Raw genomic sequence first — 19,011 nt, 5'->3', positions numbered from 1 at the left:
AGCAGAACCATGGTGTTACCATGCTGCTAGGAAAGGTGCCACTGCCCAAGATATTGCCCAAGGACGCAAAAGAAGAGGTCGAGGTAAATAACTGCATCAGCAGCTCACTCCACATCTTCACATTTCCTCTGTGAAAGGGAGAAAACTTGCTCTGCAGAAATATTTTTACACTGAGAGTGGTGGTTTTCAGGATTCTGACATTTTGTATCAATATAAACATATTCAAGGGTCCAACAAAATTCTCCCGAGTGTTTCTGGGCTCGCAGGAGGTCCCAGAGCGGCACGCCAGAACCCAACCTGCGCCCAACCCCTGGAGCAAAGCCCTTGGTTTTGCAAGTCATACAAATACCGGGTAGACCTCCCGGCACCGGGACGCGCCCGGTACGAAGTTGTAACGCCCAGGGTAACGGCCCAGCGCCCCGAACGGCAGCGGCTCGGGGTGCCCCGCTCCCGAAAACCCCCCGCTTCATTCACGCTTTGCCCCTTTTGCAGCCTCACAACTTCACACCCAGCCCCGGGGCCTCCGCGCTCAGCACCGGGAGCACCCAGGGTGTCCGGGCTGGGCTGGGACCGTGGTCCCCCCGGGGGTGCGGGTGAGCCCGGCGAGGCAGGGCGCTCCCCCAAAAGCCGGGGCAGCCCCCGCAGAAATACATAAGCGGCGCTCCCGGGAGGGCGGGCCGCTGTCTCAGGCCGGCGGGGCTGCGCCGCTCCCCGGCCCCGCACCCGGGAGGCCTCCCGGTCCCCACCCCAACCGGGACCCTTCGCGGGGAACCGGAGGGCGGGGTGGGAGCGAGCACCGCGCCCTCCCTTCCCTAACCCAAGGCCGGGCCCGCCGCCGGAGCCCAGCCTGTCGCTGCCCCTTCCCCTCAGCGCCAGCCCGATGCCCGTCCCCCCTTACCTCACCTCAGCCTCACCGGGAATGCGGCAAAGCCGCGGCGGAGCCCAGCACCCCTCCACCCCGCACCCAGCCCGGCGGTGCCGCGCCTTTGTGCAGCGGCGGCGCGCGGCGGAAAGATGGAGGCCACACACCGACCGCCCGGCCCCGCCCCGCCCCGCCCCGCCCCGCCCCGCCCCCCGCCGTCGCCCGGGCGACCCGCCCCGCCCCGCCCCCGGCCTCGGCCCCGGCCCCGGCCCCGGCCCCAGCGCTTCAACCAATCGCAACGCGGGTCTGCCCTGACGTCACCTTGCAGCCAACCCTCCCGCGCATCTTTCTGTCTTCCGTAAGAGCAAAGGGGATTGGCTACTGGGAAGAGCGAGGGGCCGCCTGAGGAAGAGCTCACTCGGTTGGCTCTTGCAGGCGGAAGGGGTGGGGCGACCGGCGGCAGCCAGCGAACCGGGGCGGGCTCTGTGAGAGCGGATCAATGGCGGCGCTCTGGGCCGGGCCGCGCCTCTCGCTGTAACGGGCCGGCGGCCGCGGTACGTGCTAGCGGCGGCGGCCCGAGCCCCGGGGGCAGCGGAGCCTCGGGGAGGGGTCGGGGGGAGCTCAGTGAGCGCGACAGGGAGAGCGACCGTGGCCGGGCTGCGAGACCCTTCTGGGTCAGGGGCGGAGAGGGCCGGGCCCGGGCCCTGCGGCTGCGGCGGGCCGGGCCGGGCCGGAGGCCGGACCGCGGGGGAAGGCCATTGCTGGGCCGAGTAGGTGGGCGGAAAAGTAGAGAGAGGAGTTCACGGTGAGGGCTCGGCGGCGCAGGCTGGGAGCAGGCCCCGGCCCAGCGCGCCTGGGCCTGCAGCGGGGAGATTCACCCGTTCCCAGCGCGCTGGGGCACCGGCTGCCGGTGGCGGGTTATCAGGCTGACTGCACCGTGGTGGGGAGCGGCTGTTCGTTTCCAGCTCCAGACTCGATGCTCGGCACTTTACTGATGCGCTGTGGGGGTGCGGGGAGCGCTGCCCGAGTTTGTTGCAGTGATGGGTGGAGGCGCCGTCATTTGGTAGAGATCTGAATGTGCTGGAAGGTGCACACGGGTACCCGAAACGTCGTCTCTGCTCTAGATTTGTTCCAGCCCAGGTGATGGCAAGGGCTCTGAAGTTTTATTTGTTTTAATCCCGGGAATGTGCCCAGCTGGTAGCATCAAAAGGTGCAGTTTACAGCTGTCACATAAACTTTTGTCGTTTACAATGACAGCTTATCATGCACTAGAATACAGTTGCCAGACAAAAATGTAGGTGAACAGCGATTGACTACCAAACACATGTGTTTTCTCTGGTGTGGAAGATTTTGTGTGGTTTTCACAGGAGGGAGGGCAAAGAATACAGCAAGTTTAGCAAACTTTATAAGTGCAAGTGAACTTAAATGTGATGCTGCTTGGTTTTTATTTGTTCCCCCCCATCATTGTGCCGAGGATGTGCTTGTCAGTAAAGTTGTTATTTGATGAAATGTGTTTGATCAAACACCAGTTTCCAGGATTGTAGTGAAAATACCACAGCTGTATGTCAAGAAGTAATTCGACCTTAATCCACTTCAGGTCTTAAAATGAACTGGGTTATACCCATAACTGAAGTTATACCAAGGAAATAAGAAGAAACTGAAAAAAAAAAAGTGTGAGGCTAGCATGACTTTAAATGGATAGCTCTCAATTTTATGTTGTGCTTGTATATACAGGCTGGATTTAAGAAACAGAACCAGGCATTAATGTCTCCTTCTATAGTATGGAGGTGGCAGAATAAATCTTGAAAGGAGCCACTTAAGACTAGCACAAGCAGTTTATTTCATCCTGGGTTTACAGGCATCAAAACCGTGAGTTTCCTTCTTAGGATGATTCCTTGGAGCATCTCCATCCTACGCCCAGTAATGAAGTAGGTACCTGGCCGGTACGCAGGTATTCAGATCCCTTGAAGCAGAGAGCAAGTGTACTGTGTGAGAGGGGCTGTGTGCTCATTTGGTCAGAAGTGCTGCTCCTGTTTTCTAATCCCAGCCCCATTTTAGCCCGAGGGAATTCCCTCTCTCGCTCACCTCTTGAACTGACAGACAGACCCCCAGCATAATCTGTCCAAGCCTAGCTCTCCCCAGAGCTGCGAAGAGGTGCAGAATGCTTTTGGAGATTAGAGAGATGAGTTGCTAATTTCTGAAATGTCACTGTTAAGGACTCACAAATACATGTATTCAAATCATTGAAAACAGGCAAACTTGAGAAAGTTTTCACAGGATTGGTGAAAAGAACTTAGGTAAAGTGAAGGCAAAGTGTCAAGTCCTCCTGTCTCCAGAGCAGGGAGGTGTAAGAACTGAAATAACAGGATGTCCATATAGACGTAGGGTTTTTAAAATTTCTTGTTATTTATTTTTTTTTATATTTGCTTAAGCAAGGTCAATCCAGTGAGGTGGGGAAAATTCCATTAGAATATGACTTTCAGAAAAGCAGCCTGAGGCAGACAACTAACAGGGAAGACATAATTATGAAAAAGAGAGAAGATGGAGTAACAGGCGGTGCTATTAGTCTTAGTAGTTAAGCTGTGCGTAGGTATCTCAGTCAGTACTTACTGTGTAGTCGTCTTTAGAGAACTGAAGTTGTAAGTGCAGCGGGTCTGTTTTTCAGGGTGTGTAGTGATGTCTCACACACTGAGAAGTGCAGTCAGGCCCCTGATGCCTTTCGTACTGTTTTTAGAACAGACTGTTCTACGATGGATGGGGGAGATGGTACTGCCGACCTTGTGATTAACAAGAGGTTTGTGTCTGAATCGGAGCTAGAGGAGCGGCGAAAGAGAAGGCAAGAGGAATGGGAAAAGGTCCGGAAACCTGAGGATCCAAAAGGTATGGGATAGATTTTAATAATTGTAGGAAAGAGATTGGAGAATATTTCACTTTTGTGGAAAACAGAAATAAAAGGCAATAGCATGTATTCTACAAGTTCAAAAGGTTTCTACATGAGGGAACTAAGAACTGTTGGTGATTTAGTGTTTCTGACATGGTCTCATTTCCTGATTTGTTCTTTCCTTTCAGAATGCCCGGAGGAGGCGTATGACCCACGTTCATTGTATGAAAGACTTCAGGAGCAGAGAGAAAAGAAGCAACAGGAGTTTGAGGAGCAATTTAAATTCAGTAAGCGCTGGCAGTTATGTTTTGAACTGAAACCCAGCAAACTGCATGTGTTATGTACAACAGCTGTATACAGCATCTGACTAAGTGACATATCTGTGTGTCTTGTCTGCCTCTCTGAGAAATAAACAGACTCAGAAAAGTATTACTGAAATCTTATGTTTTTCAAGGATGATAGATGTTTCTGCAGGTAACACGTTGTTGTGGACACCAAGACAGCACTGCACACATGTGAAAGTCAAAAAGTTGCTTGCAGGTATGAAGCTGCATTCCTGTCAAGTGTAGAATATTAGCCTTATTTTGCACATTAAACCAAAAAAACCCTTATACCAATCCATGGAAAAGTGGAAATGTAATGTGGTTTTGTGACTCTTGAACTCATGCTTTAACACAAGACCATCTTATTTGAATCAATAAAAAGAGATCCTATTTCAGCAGCTGTTACATTTCCAAGCTGTAATAAGTTGACACAAAAGTGATTTGAGGCTCAAGATTACTATTTGGAAGAAGTAAAGATAGGGGAGTAGATTCGAAAAGTAGATATGTAACTCTTCTAATGAAATGTAAACCTAATTTCTGCTGATGTTTGAATTTCTGGTTTTATAGAAAAATCCTTTGCATTATATCACCTCTATATGTGCTGCTGAGTGTAAAGATGATAATGAGAGCTAGAAAATTATTAGTCAACCATTTTGGGAAAAGGGAGCTATTGTCTCTATCTAAAGAGAAGTGAGGATGATGCTATGAGACTCCATTTTAAGGTGGGTTCTGATTGATTTTGGTTCTTTAGCCAGAAACCTTACCCTCAAACTATTGTGTTCTTTAAGCCTGGTTTGCCTGACTGGATTCTGTCTAGAATTTCTCCTGTGTCTGTGACACGTCAGAACTGTGTTTTACTTTTAACTATGGCACAATCTTTGAGTTCTGTTAGGTAACACCCCCTGCCTGTGCAGATGCTGTTGAGTGCGTTGCATGACTACCATGCCTTTCCTGTTTTGTAGTACGTGCTTTTAGAATCATTCTTGTAGCCAGATTTCTTTGGGAGGAGGTAAGCGGGAGGAACTGGCTAGCTAAATATCAGTATTGGGTGGACTGTGGACCTCTAGTTTACCTCATCAGAGTTCAGCCTGGTTTGAGTACTTGTGACAAGATTCGTCCCGTACTATGCTTGGATTTGCCGTAAAATGTTCTTAAGTATTTTTTCTATCCACAGGGATTTTGGAGAAGTAGAAAACTAGTTTAGTGCACTGTCATTCTCATCAGTCGGAATTGATGATGGGACTTGGGAGGAGAAGCTCCGTAATGCTGAAGAATTGTGTTTACATAAACACACAGACTTAGTTACTCTAAACCTTTTGTGTAGATAAGAAGTGGTATACGGACTAGCAGTTCTTTCTGCTAGGTTATTCAGCAGTAGTAGTGGATGCTACAAGTTACTGTTTAAAGATTTACAAATGACTTCTGCATTCTTAGAGTTGGAGAGAGTAGGGCTCGGCTTTTATAAAGTAACCTTGAATACTAACTGATTTCTAGAGCTTTTCTGTCAAAGACAGAAGCTTGCCAATTATCAGTGTAAATGGATTTCTTAGCATGCCATTAAAGTGAGTAGGATGTGGCTATGTGCGTGAAGATTAAAAAAAAAATGCGGCGGCCTCATGTAAAAGCCTAAAAATCCTCTTACGGAATTAAGCTCTAATGAAGACAAAAGGTGATGTTTGAGTTAAGATTTCTGAGGATGACTACAAACAGCAAGACTTGGTCTTTCTAAAAAAAAAAAAATTACTACCTTTTTAAGTAATTTGATTGAGAGATGTTGAGCATTTGCAGAATAGACAATAAAAGACCTCCTTACTGCTCTAGCGTACACTTTCCTTAAAGGAGGGTAGCATGTTTAGAAATAATTTATTTGGAAGTTAGGAATTGTCCTGCTTCTATTTTTTTTTTTTTTTTTAAATACAGATACTAATCTCAGTTAACTTACTAATCATTTACTTTAAGAAAATGTGCTTCCTATTTTGAGGTAAGATTTGTGAGAAGAAGTAATGTGGGTTTTTTTGAGGTATTCGTTGGTTTAAGAACAGATTCTGAAGAGACAGGCTTAAACTCGGTGTCTGAAACTAAACCAACAAATATATCATTGCTTAATGTGGCTATTCCTTGTTTTTTGTAACCTGTTCCAAGGGGCATTTCAGAACTGCAGAAAGGCCGCTTGTGTGAAAACTTAGTCATTTTTCCTTAATTGTATCAGCAAGTCCAATAGCATTTCATTGCTTCCTATGAATGATATCTTGCTTTTCTCTGTAGTAATAGTGTTGTGCTCCAGCTGTGTTCATTTGTTGTATTTTGTGTGCTTGAGTATGTATGAGTTTTGCCTTGTTAGCATCCAGTATCATTAACTGGGAAGTATTTTTACTCCCTAATTACAGAATCGAGCAGATAGCTTGTGGAGTTGGCTTTGTACCCTTTTCTCGGCACAGCAGCGTGACTGCTGGAGTACCCAATTCACTCAGTCACCCAGGACTCTACTCCCTGTGTTCCCTGTGACTTTGTGCAGATCATTCTACCTCAGCAGTATTAGAAATGTCGTGTGCGAGCTGTGGACACTTACCTATGTTTATGGACCAATTTGAAATCGTTGGAAAACGCTCTAAGAGAATGGCAAAGTAAGACAAAATAGACGGCTGCTCCCTCAGTGGTTTTAGCTTATCAATATGCATTCTTTTCCTTTATTCAGAAAATATGGTAAGAGGCTTAGATGAAGATGAGACGCATTTCCTTGATGAGGTTTCTCGGCAGCAAGAGCTACTTGAAAAGCAACGAAGAGAAGAGGAGCTGAAGGAACTAAACGAATACAGAATATCCTTTGCATTAAAATGGCTGGCGATTATATAGAGTAGGATAAGAGACTGGGCTGTAGTTTTGTTTTGTTGTTGACATTCTTTCTATAAAACTGCTTTACAGAACATATGCAATGATAGACTTCTAGAATTTAATGTTTTCACTGTAGCTTGGGTCTCCCGCTGTGATGTCCTCCCTCCCTCAGTCCTCACGTGTCTTTGGTACTTTTCTTTCCTTCTCCTCTCTATTGTTTGGGGTTTGGGTTGGGTTTTTTTTTCCTGTTATTGAAGGTGTGAAATAGCATAGCTGAAAAGAGAAAGCGAGTGTAAAGGCAAAACAGCATATTAGTTCTAATCTTCGGCTTTTGCCTTCTTATTGAAAAGTAAGTGTTCTTGCTTGTTTTTTTTAACTTCATATATATATATGCATATAACGGGTTTTAACATACCCATTTGAAATAATGTTTGAATTGCTCTCTCTGTTATTCTTCTTGAAGTATCAACTACTTTCTCCCTTGCTAATAACTGCAGGATGAGAAATTAAATGCCTCTGCAGTGCAAATGCGCTGACATTCTTCTGGAAAGTCAGTGCCCATGGAGCCTCAGCCCCTTTGGGTAATACAGACTTCTAGGCTGTACTAAGAGCAGGACAGTTTGGCTTTGCTGTTAAATGCCAAATTTTCATGAAGATGTACTAGAAAATAATATAGGATGCTTTTTCTCTCTAATCGGTGCCAGTCAAGGGAGGTTGGAATGATTTGAGGATTTTTGTGCTAAGCTAAATGTTGGGTTTTTGAGGTTTACTGAATCTGTGCAGAACCTGACAGTTTCCTTGCCTCCTAATGAAAACCATTGCTTTTAAGTCATCAGTGAACAAAGCACAAGTTGACAGGGATGCTTTAGTATACACGAAAGAGTTTGTGGACACAAGGAGCTGACCAAAACCAGTCAGCAAATAAAGCTGAATAGTGACAATGCTACAAAGATCTGCTTTACCTTGTATTAATTAGTGATTTGCAATTTAAAGCATGTGTTCTGTGAAGAGCTTCTAAGTTATCTCAGTAATGTGTTTATTAAAAAGCAGTACTGATGCATTTTTTTACTTCAGAAATAGGCGGTAGCTGATTGATGGATTTGGAATATTTTCATGATTTGTTGGATCTAATAATGGGATGTTGATGTGACATATTTCGTTTCAGTGATGGTTGCTTGCGGGTCTGGCTGATGCGGGGATGTGCAGTATAAGACTGTGCTGTGAAAGCAGCTGACAGCTCTAGCTAGGTCACATACGTCTGGAGTGAACCATACCAGCCCAGAGGGAATCTTACGTTGTCGTGAATTAGCCACATAACACACTGATCCCTGAATTTACTGGGCAGGGCCTCTTCAAGACGTACAGGCACATCTAACCTCAGTCTTTGCAGTCTTAGTAATATCGGCCAGCTCTGTATCTAAAGTCTTGCTGTGAATTAAACTGTAGAACTTATTACTTTTGGAGTGGAGGGAGGAAGAATGTTTTTATAATCACCTCATCTCATGAAAAACTGAGAAGTTTTGCCCATTTTGTTTCCTTTTATTCTATTTTTTTTTAATGTAACCTTAGAGCAACTTGCAATATGACTCATCTGTGTTTGAAATTTTTCATGGTATTCTTTTAAAACGCCTAAGTTTTTTTTGCATCTGCAGGTTGTTACTAATGGTTTATCACAGTGACAAAAACCAGTGGGTACTATGTAAACACGCTGGATCTATAGGTACTGTTCAAGTACTCTTTCAAACTAATAAGAGGAATGTCAGCCCAGTGGGTTTGATTATTTCATCTTTTTCCTAGTATAACATCCAATTTAAACTACCCAGAGGCATTAATTTCATGGTAAAACCTATGTCAGTATTCAAGTACAGAGATTTTTTTCTCTTTTTTCCTTATTTTTTTAGTTGAACAGTCATGAAATGATATATCTTAAGGATAAACATGCCGTGGAATATTTTAATGCACTCTCGAGCATAAGATATTTCATATGCATGAATGCTTAAGAATTTTACTTCCTCCTACATGAACAACTAGGTTTTTTTGCTCCTTACCCTTTCCAGACCCCACTGGTCTGACAGTGCTTAAGGATTTACAGGTATTTTTTAATCCAGCTCCAAGAAGCATTTGAGAACAACATCCTCTTGTCTTAAATCCTATGTAAATGTAGTAAAAATCCCCCTCCAAGAAGCAAGCTTTACTGTACGACAGCTTTTTAAATGCAGTTGGTATTTGAGAGGTTTATTTCTAATGTGGTGTTCCTGACTTGGCTAGGTATAGTGTTACATTTGCTAATGGCAGCTGTACATATAAAATCTCTGTTAAAAATATGCTCTGTCTCTTGTAGTTGAGGAGTGTTAGGAGAATGACATCCTGGATGGAAGTGAAAAGCCTGTATTTGGTATCTTTTAAAAAAAAAAAAAAAAGCCTTTGTGTTCCTCAGCCAGGCTCTTGTAGTGTGGTATTAGAATATAACAAGGTAATGAACCTAAATGTGGACGTTGAGCACTGTAGTATGTGGAATCATGTGGTGGAATGTCAAACCGTGTTCGTCACAACGAGCTTTCAGATTGTTTCTGATAGCCACAGGATGGCACTCCTGTGCCATCTTAAAAAATAAATAAAATTGAACAGTCTGATTCTGGCTGAGAAGACTTTCAGTTGAGGTAAGGAGCAGTGTGGGTTACTGCTGATCCTTAGGAAAAATCACGTAAGAAGTGGCATCTGAACGCTCCTAATTATAAAGTGATTGGAGATATTGAGTGTGTCATTTGAAAGGAAGGTATACGAGTTTTTGATTTGCAGGAAAATCAGTGCAGGAAAAAAACCCATGACTTCAAATATGTGTGAAATTTGCTATCCAGTATTTGTCTGCAGTAGCTGGGGCACCTGTGGAACTCCAGCTTGTGGTTGTGTTACCTGATCAGTGGAATCTTAGTCAGAGGAGAAACTAGTAGAAAGCTAGATTTAGGGTTATAAACAAATACCCTTTAAAATTATGTTGATTTGCCTTTGTAGTTTAAAAATTTTGCAGAAGATTTTGTGACCCCACTGGTACCTCATTACAAACAGGATCTTTGACGGACCTTGCTTTGTCAGTTACAGTCAGCTGGACACTGACTCTCTTGTCAGGGACAGAGTAGATCCTGGCACAGGAAGAGACCTGTTTAGTGTGTGTGCGCAGCCTGAGTGTGCCTTAATAACAGACCAAGCTCCTTCTTATCCTGTCTGAGAACCTGCTTAAGCTTCTCCACCTCATTATAGGTTTCATCTACGTTCCACCTTGCTAACACTGTTTTAAGCTACTTAGTTCTTGTGTGCAGCCACAGTCTTTTGGGTGAATCTTGGACCACATAGATCCTTAATCAGATCTATCTCCTTCCTCTTGGGGTTGGTATTCAAACTGGCAGCAATAGCCTTGTGGCCCTTACAAAGAGATGAGCTGAAAAGTTAAGTGATAAATACCAAAACAGAAAATCGATCTGTTTTGCTTTGATAGGCTGAAGTCTGCTGGGCTCAGCAAAAGGAGGGGTTTAGGAGAGGAAGTCAGCTCACATATTGCTACTCAGGTTTTTTTTTTTAAGAATTAGGGATTAAAGCAGCAAATTTGAATTACAAATGTGTGGATCCCTGTAGAAGGGGGAATTTTTTTTTTTTTTTTTTTTTGTCCACTCTGACCTTTTTGCTGTTTTAAGACCTTTAGGAAAAGGCAGGATGATGAGTGTGTTTATGGGTGCTGGATGTGCCCTGTGTTGCACCTTTCTGACTTCAGAAAAGCAGCTCCCAGTCTGCTACCTGGATGTCTTTACAGAGAGCTGGTATTGATTTCTGAGAGAGCTCTGAACCTGGAGGATGAAGTCTCTTCTGTCTTGGCTGAAGGTGCCAGCTAAATGTCATTACAAATAAGTTTATTTTGATAGAATATGTGAATGAACTTCTGTTGCTGCTGTCAGCAGAGCTAGCTAAATATATCAGAGAGGAAGTGTCTGTTCTCTGCATTGCCTCCTGGTTGATCCTTAACCCTTAATTCACAGCACTCTCACCAAAGTGGGAGTCAGTATGGACCCAAAGAAGGAAACTGAGAAGAAATTGCCCATGAAGTCAGTGGAAAACAAGAACAAATTCTCTCAGGCAAAGCTGTTGGCAGGAGCTGTGAAACACAGAAGGTTAGTTTCACACCTCTATAAATTCATGAGGAACGGAACCCAGTTAGGGATGTAAAGGGAGGCAAGCCAAAACTGCCTCCAGAGAGTGAGGTGTGAACCTTAGCCCTAAAGAAAAAAGGGGGGAGGTATAAGAAAAGACCAGCCTTGTTTCTATAGGTTCTCACAAACTGTGGGAAAAACATGAAGCAATTCAAATAGATAAGCGTGTGTAAAGCAAGTGGGTAGACTCTTCATTCTAGACTGCCAGGCTTGGGCAATCCTGCTTGGGGATCTAGAGGGAATCTATTTTCTATTTCTATTTGAAGATATCATTGCCACCTCACTCATGTAATTTCATTCAGATTTGCATAATTTATGAGCTGATTTCATCTGTGTCTGAAATTGATTGTTTTATTTGCTTCTGGGGCCAGCATGGGGGAGATGCTGGTTACCAGAGAAGAGCTTTCTGTACCAATTTCCTCCTGAGGGTGTCAGGCAGATTTCCCTTGTTCCTTGATGATTTGCAGTGATACGTCAACACCCTTTCCATCCCAGGGAGCTGGCAGCTGGGCTTGTGATCTATTTGGTGTTTTGATCTCGGTCTGCAAACGCAGCTGCTGACGTGCTACAGGTTATGGAGAAGCTAGACATGTGGGACCAGACTTATTTCCCACAGATGAGTCGTCTAATACTTAAGATGATTACTGACATCTAGAAATTCAGTCAGCGTTTTTGAATCTGTCCCAGAGAATGAGAGATTATTTTAGAAGCTTATCTTGTGGGGTGATGTTTAGCTTCCAGTATAGCAATAATTGCATGTCTGGAAACTGAAGTAAGCACTTCCACCACCTAATGTGTGGGGGGTTGAGTAGTTGTTTGGGTTTTTGGAGGGCAGAGAAGAGAAACCCTGAGCTGATAACAAACAGCCAACAATACTGTTTTCATGTAACTACTAGTACTTAACCCAGTAGGACGTAAAGAAGGAGCCGGCATGTGCTTAGTGGCACGTGTAAAGTCTGCAGATGGCATTTATTTGAAGACAGCATCTTAACTGACATATCAGTGCCATCACAGACTTGCTTTGCAGTCTTCTATTTTTGCCATCTTATCTTTTATTGCAAACTGGCCAAAACCAAGTGTAGCATGAGCTCAACATCTACTCTCTGAGCTCTGTAGTTTCCTGTAAAGGATGTATTGCTATTAAAACCTCCCTGCACAGAATAACCTTGCATCTGTACTGCATGTTCTGGCAGGGACAGAAAAGAGTTAATGTATAAAAATGCTCATACTTCACCACTTTAGTTCATCACAGCTGAAGCTGGGAAGCATTTGTTTATGTGGATAGCTTAGAACTGGGAGCATGCAAGAGGGGGAAAAAGAAACTGAGCAGTGACAAGGAAGAGCTATAGGAATTCTGAAGAGTCTGAAGTCCAAGTAATGCTCCTGTCCCCCCAGCACTGCTTTGGATCCGAAAAGAACCCTTTCTTTTTTAATTCAGACACTGCAGCTGTCTGTGAATTGCTGCAAAACCTACTGGGCTGCTTAGTGGGTGCAAGATTTCTAGATGTTTTAGAACAGGCTCTCTAGGCACTTGAAGAAGGGGAAGGAGTCCCTGGAAGTGGAAAAACACCGATGTTGCACCATCAAGCGTGGCAACCATCTACATGTGCAAGCCTGTGGTCACATAGGGTGGCTGAAGCTCAGGTAGTCATTCCTGATCTCCGGTGGGGTACTTCCAGCTGCATAGGCAGCTCAGGGTTACTCTGTAAGAGGTCTGACTTGGATTCCCTGCGTGTGTTTCTGTTTCCCAGGTTAACAGGAGATACTTGCAGTATAGGTGATGACTCTTTCTAGGATCCTGCATGTTCCCCGAGGAGCCCCAGTTAACAGCAGTTTGAAGTGGCAGTGATCATCGGGGGCCCTGCTGGCATTCACTGTAGCGTTTGAAGCAAATATGTGACTTTAACTTCACAGTAATTAAGTGGTTGCTTATGAGGAACAAGACACTTTCTTATTTTTTCCACAGTTCAGATGGTGGTAACAGTGTGAAGAGGTTGAAACTAGATACCGATCATGACGAAAAGAATCAAGGTACGTCCTGATTTCTGCATGTGGGAAGCTGTCTGTCTCTCACCTGAACAGCAACTGACTTGGTGTTAAATCTAATAGAGGGTTTGCTTTTCTGCTCCTTCATTATGCAAGACAGCCCTGACTGCGGTTGGCATGTTCTCTCTTAAAGCAGTAGGAATGGTAACTGTAGGCGCTGACAGCCTGCATAGAAAACAGGGCTGGAGGGAGCCTCTGCAGGTCATCAGTCCGTCCTCTGCCTAAACCGTTCCTGACAGATGTTTGTCTAAGCTGCTCTTAAATCTCCACAGATAGAGATTGTGCACCCTCCTTAGGCAGTTTCTTCTAATGCTTAACTGATTTTACCCTTAAAGAGTTTTACCTGATAACTAGTAGGAGTCTCCATAGCTGCATTTCGAGCCCAGAGCTTGTCCCGTCAACAGGAGACACGGAGAACAGATCATCCACTTCCTCTTCACAGCTGCATTCGATGTATTTGTATACCTCCACTATTAGCTTTCCATGCTGTGAAGTGATCTTGTCGATCCAGAAACCAATTTGTTTCAGAAGATTATGGGGAGCTAGAAGAAAAATTAAGTTGCATTTCAGTCTTAGCTGTCAGGGCTGCAATTGACTTGCTGTCAAGATACTCTGACACAAACAGAGTGAGCTGCGCTTGTGTAATGACAACCCAAGGTGCTTCCCGAATCTCCTTCTATTCAGTAAACTTTCAGAACACTAGAAATAATTAATTAGCCGTGGAAGATGGGAGATGCTGACTAGCAGAGCGATGGAATAAAACTTTTCCCCAACTTTGCTGTTATATCACAAAAAAATATTCAATTACACAAAGCAGAGCTATTTATTCTTATTTAGTGGGTTTTGTATTTGACAAGCATCAAACTGACAACTTCAGAGTAAAAATCTGTAATGCCAGTGTAGAGCTGGGCTTAAACTAGTGATGGAAATAAAAAATTCTCCCGAGGTAGCATGTCCTTCCTGTCAGAATAGCTTTATTGCAGCTGCCTTACACTTTAATTAAATCCTGCAATCATTCACTGCGGATGTGGCAATAGCAGGTGAACGACACGCGGCAGCTTCTGGGCTGATTGAAAGCCCTTTCCTGCACTCTCGTTTTTGACTGAGGTACCTCTCTTTCAGAAAAACCATCCTGCGTTCCCTTGGGGAGCAGCTCAGTGGGAGGCTCCACGGTCCACTGTCCCTCAGCAGCCGTGTGCATTGGGATCCTGCCTGGCCTGGGCGCCTACTCGGGAAGCAGTGACTCCGAGTCCAGCTCGGATAGCGAAGGCACTATTAATTCCACTGGAAAGATCGTCTCTTCTGTCTTTCGTAGCAACAGTTTCTTTGATGGTCCATAACAAAATCCCTCCGTGTGTAATGTAGTGCAGAGTATCTTCCAAAGCCCTGATGGATGCTTGATGCATCCTTCTGCCCCAAATATAATCTTTCTAGCTAACCTCTCAACTTTAATATACTCAGATACTCCTAAAATAACTCGTTAAATTTCTCCCCCCCCCGCCCACCATCTTTCCATTTCTGGGGTGCGTACTGAGCCTGAAGGGAAGGCTGCCATCCTAAACGAGAAGGCACATCTAATAATTTAATGAAGGTCTGAGGGTAGGGAGGAGAGAGCTTTATCTTTTAAAATTCTTACGGAAAGAAAGAATTCTGATGATCTAAGAAGTTTATACAAGACTAACAGGCAAAAAAATACTCACTTGAAGCAGTGAAGTCTTGTAGAAACAGCCATGTGTTCTGTTTTAAAATGTCATTTTTATTCTGTATTTGAGAAATGGGGGCAGAACAAAAATCAAGCAGATGGTGAAGTGTAGATTGCCATGACACTGTAAAGAAGTTTTAGTGTTACATGATTAAAGACATTCTGAATGCATTTTTTTTATCTCAGCTTGTGCCATTCATAATTGTTCCCATCCCATTAAGCAATTTTTGCTCTACCCAACCAGCCCCTTCCTCAAACCACCGTCCAGGAGAAGTGCAAGCCAGCCTCCTACAAATGCAGAGGTGGTGATGTAAACTCTTGTTGTGAGTGAGTTCAGAGGAGCTGCAGTTGGCTGTTCTGCTCTAAAGGCCGTTGCTCCTGTGCCAGCGCTTGACAAGTCATTCAGCTTTTCAGCAGCAGTGTCCTGAGGAGTGTGAACCCAGAGTGGGTGGCATTTCCTGGTTCAGCCAAACCTCTTTGTGCAGAAGCTGGAGAACTCCACCACGCTTTGCAGGGATTGTGGAAGTTGTATTGGATTTAAGAAACCTTACAGGAGCATGTTTATGGGTGGCGTGGACCAGGGAGCCAGGCATGAGCGAGAAGTAGGCTGTGAAAGCTGGGGGCCCGTAACGAGAGTTCCTCTCAGGCTAAAGCTGTCCTTGGCCAAATACCCTTTCTGTTTGCACAGCCCTGTTCCACAATCAGATCTTTACAAACACAGTGTAATTCCTCCTCTGTTCTTCTGGCATCTCTTGTGTTTGCTCTGGAGTGGCTCCTGCCTCTTCTCCAGCTACTGTAATTACAGCACTTTCAGGTAGAAAATAGTTAGAGCTTTTGCTGCCTCTGTGATGCTTTCCTTTTGATGACTTTCATCATACTTAGCTATGGAGTGAAATGGAAGCAGTGCACAGAAAAATGCCTGTTTTTCTTGAAAGTTATATTTGCAAGAGCTGTGAGCAGTTGGAATGAGAGAGGTAGGTGTCCTTCCCTGGCCTAAAGCTAGATCAATAAGCGCTCTGTAGAGTCAGAGCAGCCTGGCCTGGCTGTGAGCACACCAGGACCATTTTCCTGAGTGAGATTTTTGCACAACTGCAGGCAAAATGGCTGACTTAGACAGAAATTTATAGTGGGAGTTGGCAGTGTTGTGGGCAGATGTGGTGGTGGCAGCGGCCCACGGAGCGTCCAGGTGAGGCAAGGAAGGCATGTTGGTGGTTATGTTAGACCCTGTATGGCCAGGAGGAGATAGGATTCGGTAAAAGCAGGTGTCAGAGTCCCCTGCTTCCCTCTTGTTCCCAGAAGAGCAGGAATAGGGCACTTAGGGAACACCTTTAGCTCCCACCAGCCTTTGAGTCTGAGCCACCTCAGCCGTTCTCATTGGCCTGGCCCCTGTCAACAACCTGCAGAGCTGTCCCAGCTCGTCACCACATCCCTTGGTCCCGTTTACCTTCCTTCAGTCAGAAGCCATCTGACATTAAAATACTCAAGCGCACTGAGAGACGTGCTGGGACATGAGGAGTGCGAGGGACGGAGGATAAATCAAACCTTCTGGAAACGGCAGCTGTGGCAGTAGCCTTGCCTCGGGGCTGACATGCTGGAGAACAACGGCTGGCTCCAGCAACTCTGTCATTCAGTGGTGGATTTAGTTTTATGGGTTTTTGTTTTTTTCTTTTGAGATTATTCTCTCTCTGCCATGACTGTATAGTATATGCTTCATCCCCTCCCCAGAGACAGCTTCATAAGCTGCTTGTTGTCTGTACTAGTTGTTAAAGCTTCAGAGAGGTGTTAAAAAAAAACCGACAAACCCCCACAAACACTGTACTAGCAGAACAGCTTACTAGCTAGTGCAGCTGCATGTGAGGTTCTCTTATGGAAAGAAAAATAAATTTTTTCCAGAGCCACAACCTTTGATCTGGAAGCTGAGCTGTATACAGCATTATTTTTGAAATGCGCCACCCTTCAAAGGCTGCATTTCCATGTGGAAAAGGGTGGTTTGGTTTTGTTTTTTTTTCCCCTTTGAGGGGGCTTGGCAAGGCAAATAGTTCACAGAGCAGTCTCACCTCTCCCGAGGAATGGGTCGTCACCCAGATCCATGGTCAGAGCTGACTCGGGGCCTCACCAGCGGATTTGGCTCCATGCTTCGGACGAGCTGTGGGGCTGCACGGGGCAGCCTGTGTTCTGGCAACTCGGTGGCAGCAGTGACAACCGCACATTTGCTGGCGGTGGGCAGTGGCAGTGAGCACAGCCAGAGGCACATGTGCATGTAAATTGGCTCCAGGCTTTACCTAGCGACACCAATCTCCCACCGCAAACGCTCTCGCTCATGGGGAGAAGGGAGGTCAGGTCTTTTTAGGTTTGGAGTAAGGCTGGAGATCCCTGCAGCATATTCAACTTTGTACCAGCCAGCTTCAAAAGGCCTTAATCTAGTTAACAACAGAAGAAAGCAGCAATTAGTGCTGAAGATAGCACGTTGCTGACGAGCAGCTCAAAGGAGCTGCTGGAGAGCAGGATTGCATTACCCACCCATCTTCTCCCAGGCAGCAGGGAGCTTTTGTTACTCAGACTTGGAAAAATTTCTAGAGATGAAGCGCAGCAGTGAACTATCAAAGTCCCTTTGCCCATTGTGTGTTCACCCGTGTTTTCCCAGGCACGCACGTGCGTGCACACCCACCAGCCTCTTGCCCTCATCTCAGGCAGGCACTGAGAGCTGACAGAGGTGGGTGAGAGGATGCTCCCCTCCCCGGGATGTCCATATTCACCTCCACCTTTGGTAAATCACCCTCTGGCACGCTGCTGTTGATGGCCTGGGGCTGATCTCAGGGCATGGTGAACCAAAACGTGGAGCGCAGGGTGAGCAGCTGGGGACCAGGACAGCTCCTGTTGGGGTGACTCAAACACCCAGCACCGCTGACTGTGTAAGGTGCTCGCAGACATCCCATCTAGGAGAGCCTTGTTTTAAATGTCCAAGTTTCTTTATTAACCTGAGTATAACAAATATAACATGTACACAGTATAAAAATGAACATAGAGCATGACAGAGGTATAGGTACAACACAGATACATGAACTATACAACGACCAGTTCATTGAATGATAATAATATATTAAGCATTTCGTTGCTTGGAAAAAGCAAGTTTTTCATTGTAAAAATTGTATCCTGTTCCACTGAAATTATACAAAGTACATTCAATACTGAAAAGTGACTCAACAGAGCAGGACCAGGGCACGGCCTGGCCGCTTAGTGTTACCTCGGGCTGGGACTGTACAAAATGAACCCAGATGCTTCGCTGGGATGAGTTTTAAGAACTTAGCAATTAAATTAAGAAGTACAAAGTGTTTCGGGGAGGGTATTCTTCTCTTAAAAGCATGTGGAACATACGCTTTCGGTAGGACCAACAGGCTTCGGCAACATGCAGAGGGTGCAGCCCGGCACAGCTCTACGCAGGCTCCGAGTTGATGGGCGGCAGGTTTTGGTGCTTAAAGTACTGCACGACCTGCTGGGGCAGCTCTGCCAGCACAGCTTTGGCCAGGGTCTCCTTGGGGGCCTGCGGGTGAAAAGAAAAAAGACCATCATAAGAATGGCTGTAGGGGACTGACCAAGCAAATGTGCCTGGGCTGTCCCCAACTCCAGACTGTGGCAACTTCATTTAAGACGCTCTAGAGTCCACTGGCAGCCAGCATTTCATACACCTGGGATTATTACATTCTATGCTCCACCTTCCCTCCCGGAGATAATTCACTGGTAGGGAGGAATAAAACATCCTGGGCAGGTTAGAAGAAGCAGGTAGCGAGCAACAGCAGGTGACATGGAATGACACTGATTAGTTGCAAAAAGAGGGGCGATAAGCACAGGCTGATTTGCTGCGTCCTGTGCCAGCAACAGCGTCTGGCCCAGGCTTTCTCCCAGCTGATTGAGATGGGCAGAGAACTGCATCTCATTTTGTCTTTTTTTTTTTTTCTTTTCTTCCCCCCCCCCCCATTCTTCAACAACTATTTTCCAGCACCCAGCAGTGGGTCGGGCAGTGGGCAGCAGAAAGCCACCCTGCAGAGGGGACACGGGCAGGGCCACTGCCGGCATTACACATTTCTACAGGCACTGGGAGGGGACTTGGGGGGGGCTCCGGGCTCTCCCCCAAGGCCAGAGCAATTCAGCATGCAGTCCTCAGTGCA

General features: G+C 45.6%; 2 protein-coding genes across 5 annotated transcripts in view; one reads left to right on the top strand and one right to left on the bottom strand.

The window, feature by feature from the left end:
• The first annotated feature begins 1,303 nt into the window (after nucleotides 1-1,303).
• Nucleotides 1,304-15,016, top strand: PSME3IP1 (proteasome activator subunit 3 interacting protein 1). Of its 2 annotated transcripts, none has more exons than XM_086757832.1 (7): nucleotides 1,304-1,416; nucleotides 3,597-3,742; nucleotides 3,932-4,030; nucleotides 6,762-6,884; nucleotides 10,926-11,058; nucleotides 13,064-13,128; nucleotides 14,266-15,016. In XM_086757832.1, the coding sequence occupies exons 2-7, from the start codon at nucleotides 3,613-3,615 to the stop codon at nucleotides 14,481-14,483; spliced, it is 768 nt and encodes a 255-aa protein (XP_086613958.1). In that variant the 5' UTR covers nucleotides 1,304-1,416; nucleotides 3,597-3,612; the 3' UTR covers nucleotides 14,484-15,016. The 2 variants fall into 2 exon arrangements, with proteins under 2 accessions (XP_086613958.1, XP_086613959.1); XM_086757833.1 differs by having other exon boundaries at nucleotides 1,334-1,416; nucleotides 3,602-3,742.
• The window catches only part of CPNE2 (copine 2), a 51,874-nt gene continuing 47,497 nt past the window's right edge, over nucleotides 14,635-19,011 (bottom strand). For all 3 annotated transcript variants that reach the window (XM_086757828.1, XM_086757829.1, XM_086757831.1), the window contains exon 16: nucleotides 14,635-18,386. In XM_086757828.1, the coding sequence (XP_086613954.1) occupies nucleotides 18,279-18,386 (108 nt within the window). In that variant the 3' untranslated portion in view covers nucleotides 14,635-18,278. The remainder of the gene's footprint in view (nucleotides 18,387-19,011) is intronic.

This window comes from Chlamydotis macqueenii, chromosome 13, assembly GCF_036417535.1.
Source record: "Chlamydotis macqueenii isolate bChlMac1 chromosome 13, bChlMac1.mat, whole genome shotgun sequence".
Taxonomy (NCBI): domain Eukaryota; kingdom Metazoa; phylum Chordata; class Aves; order Otidiformes; family Otididae; genus Chlamydotis; species Chlamydotis macqueenii.
Note: the sequence above shows the minus strand (reverse complement) of the source record. Positions and strands in the feature narration are given on the sequence as shown.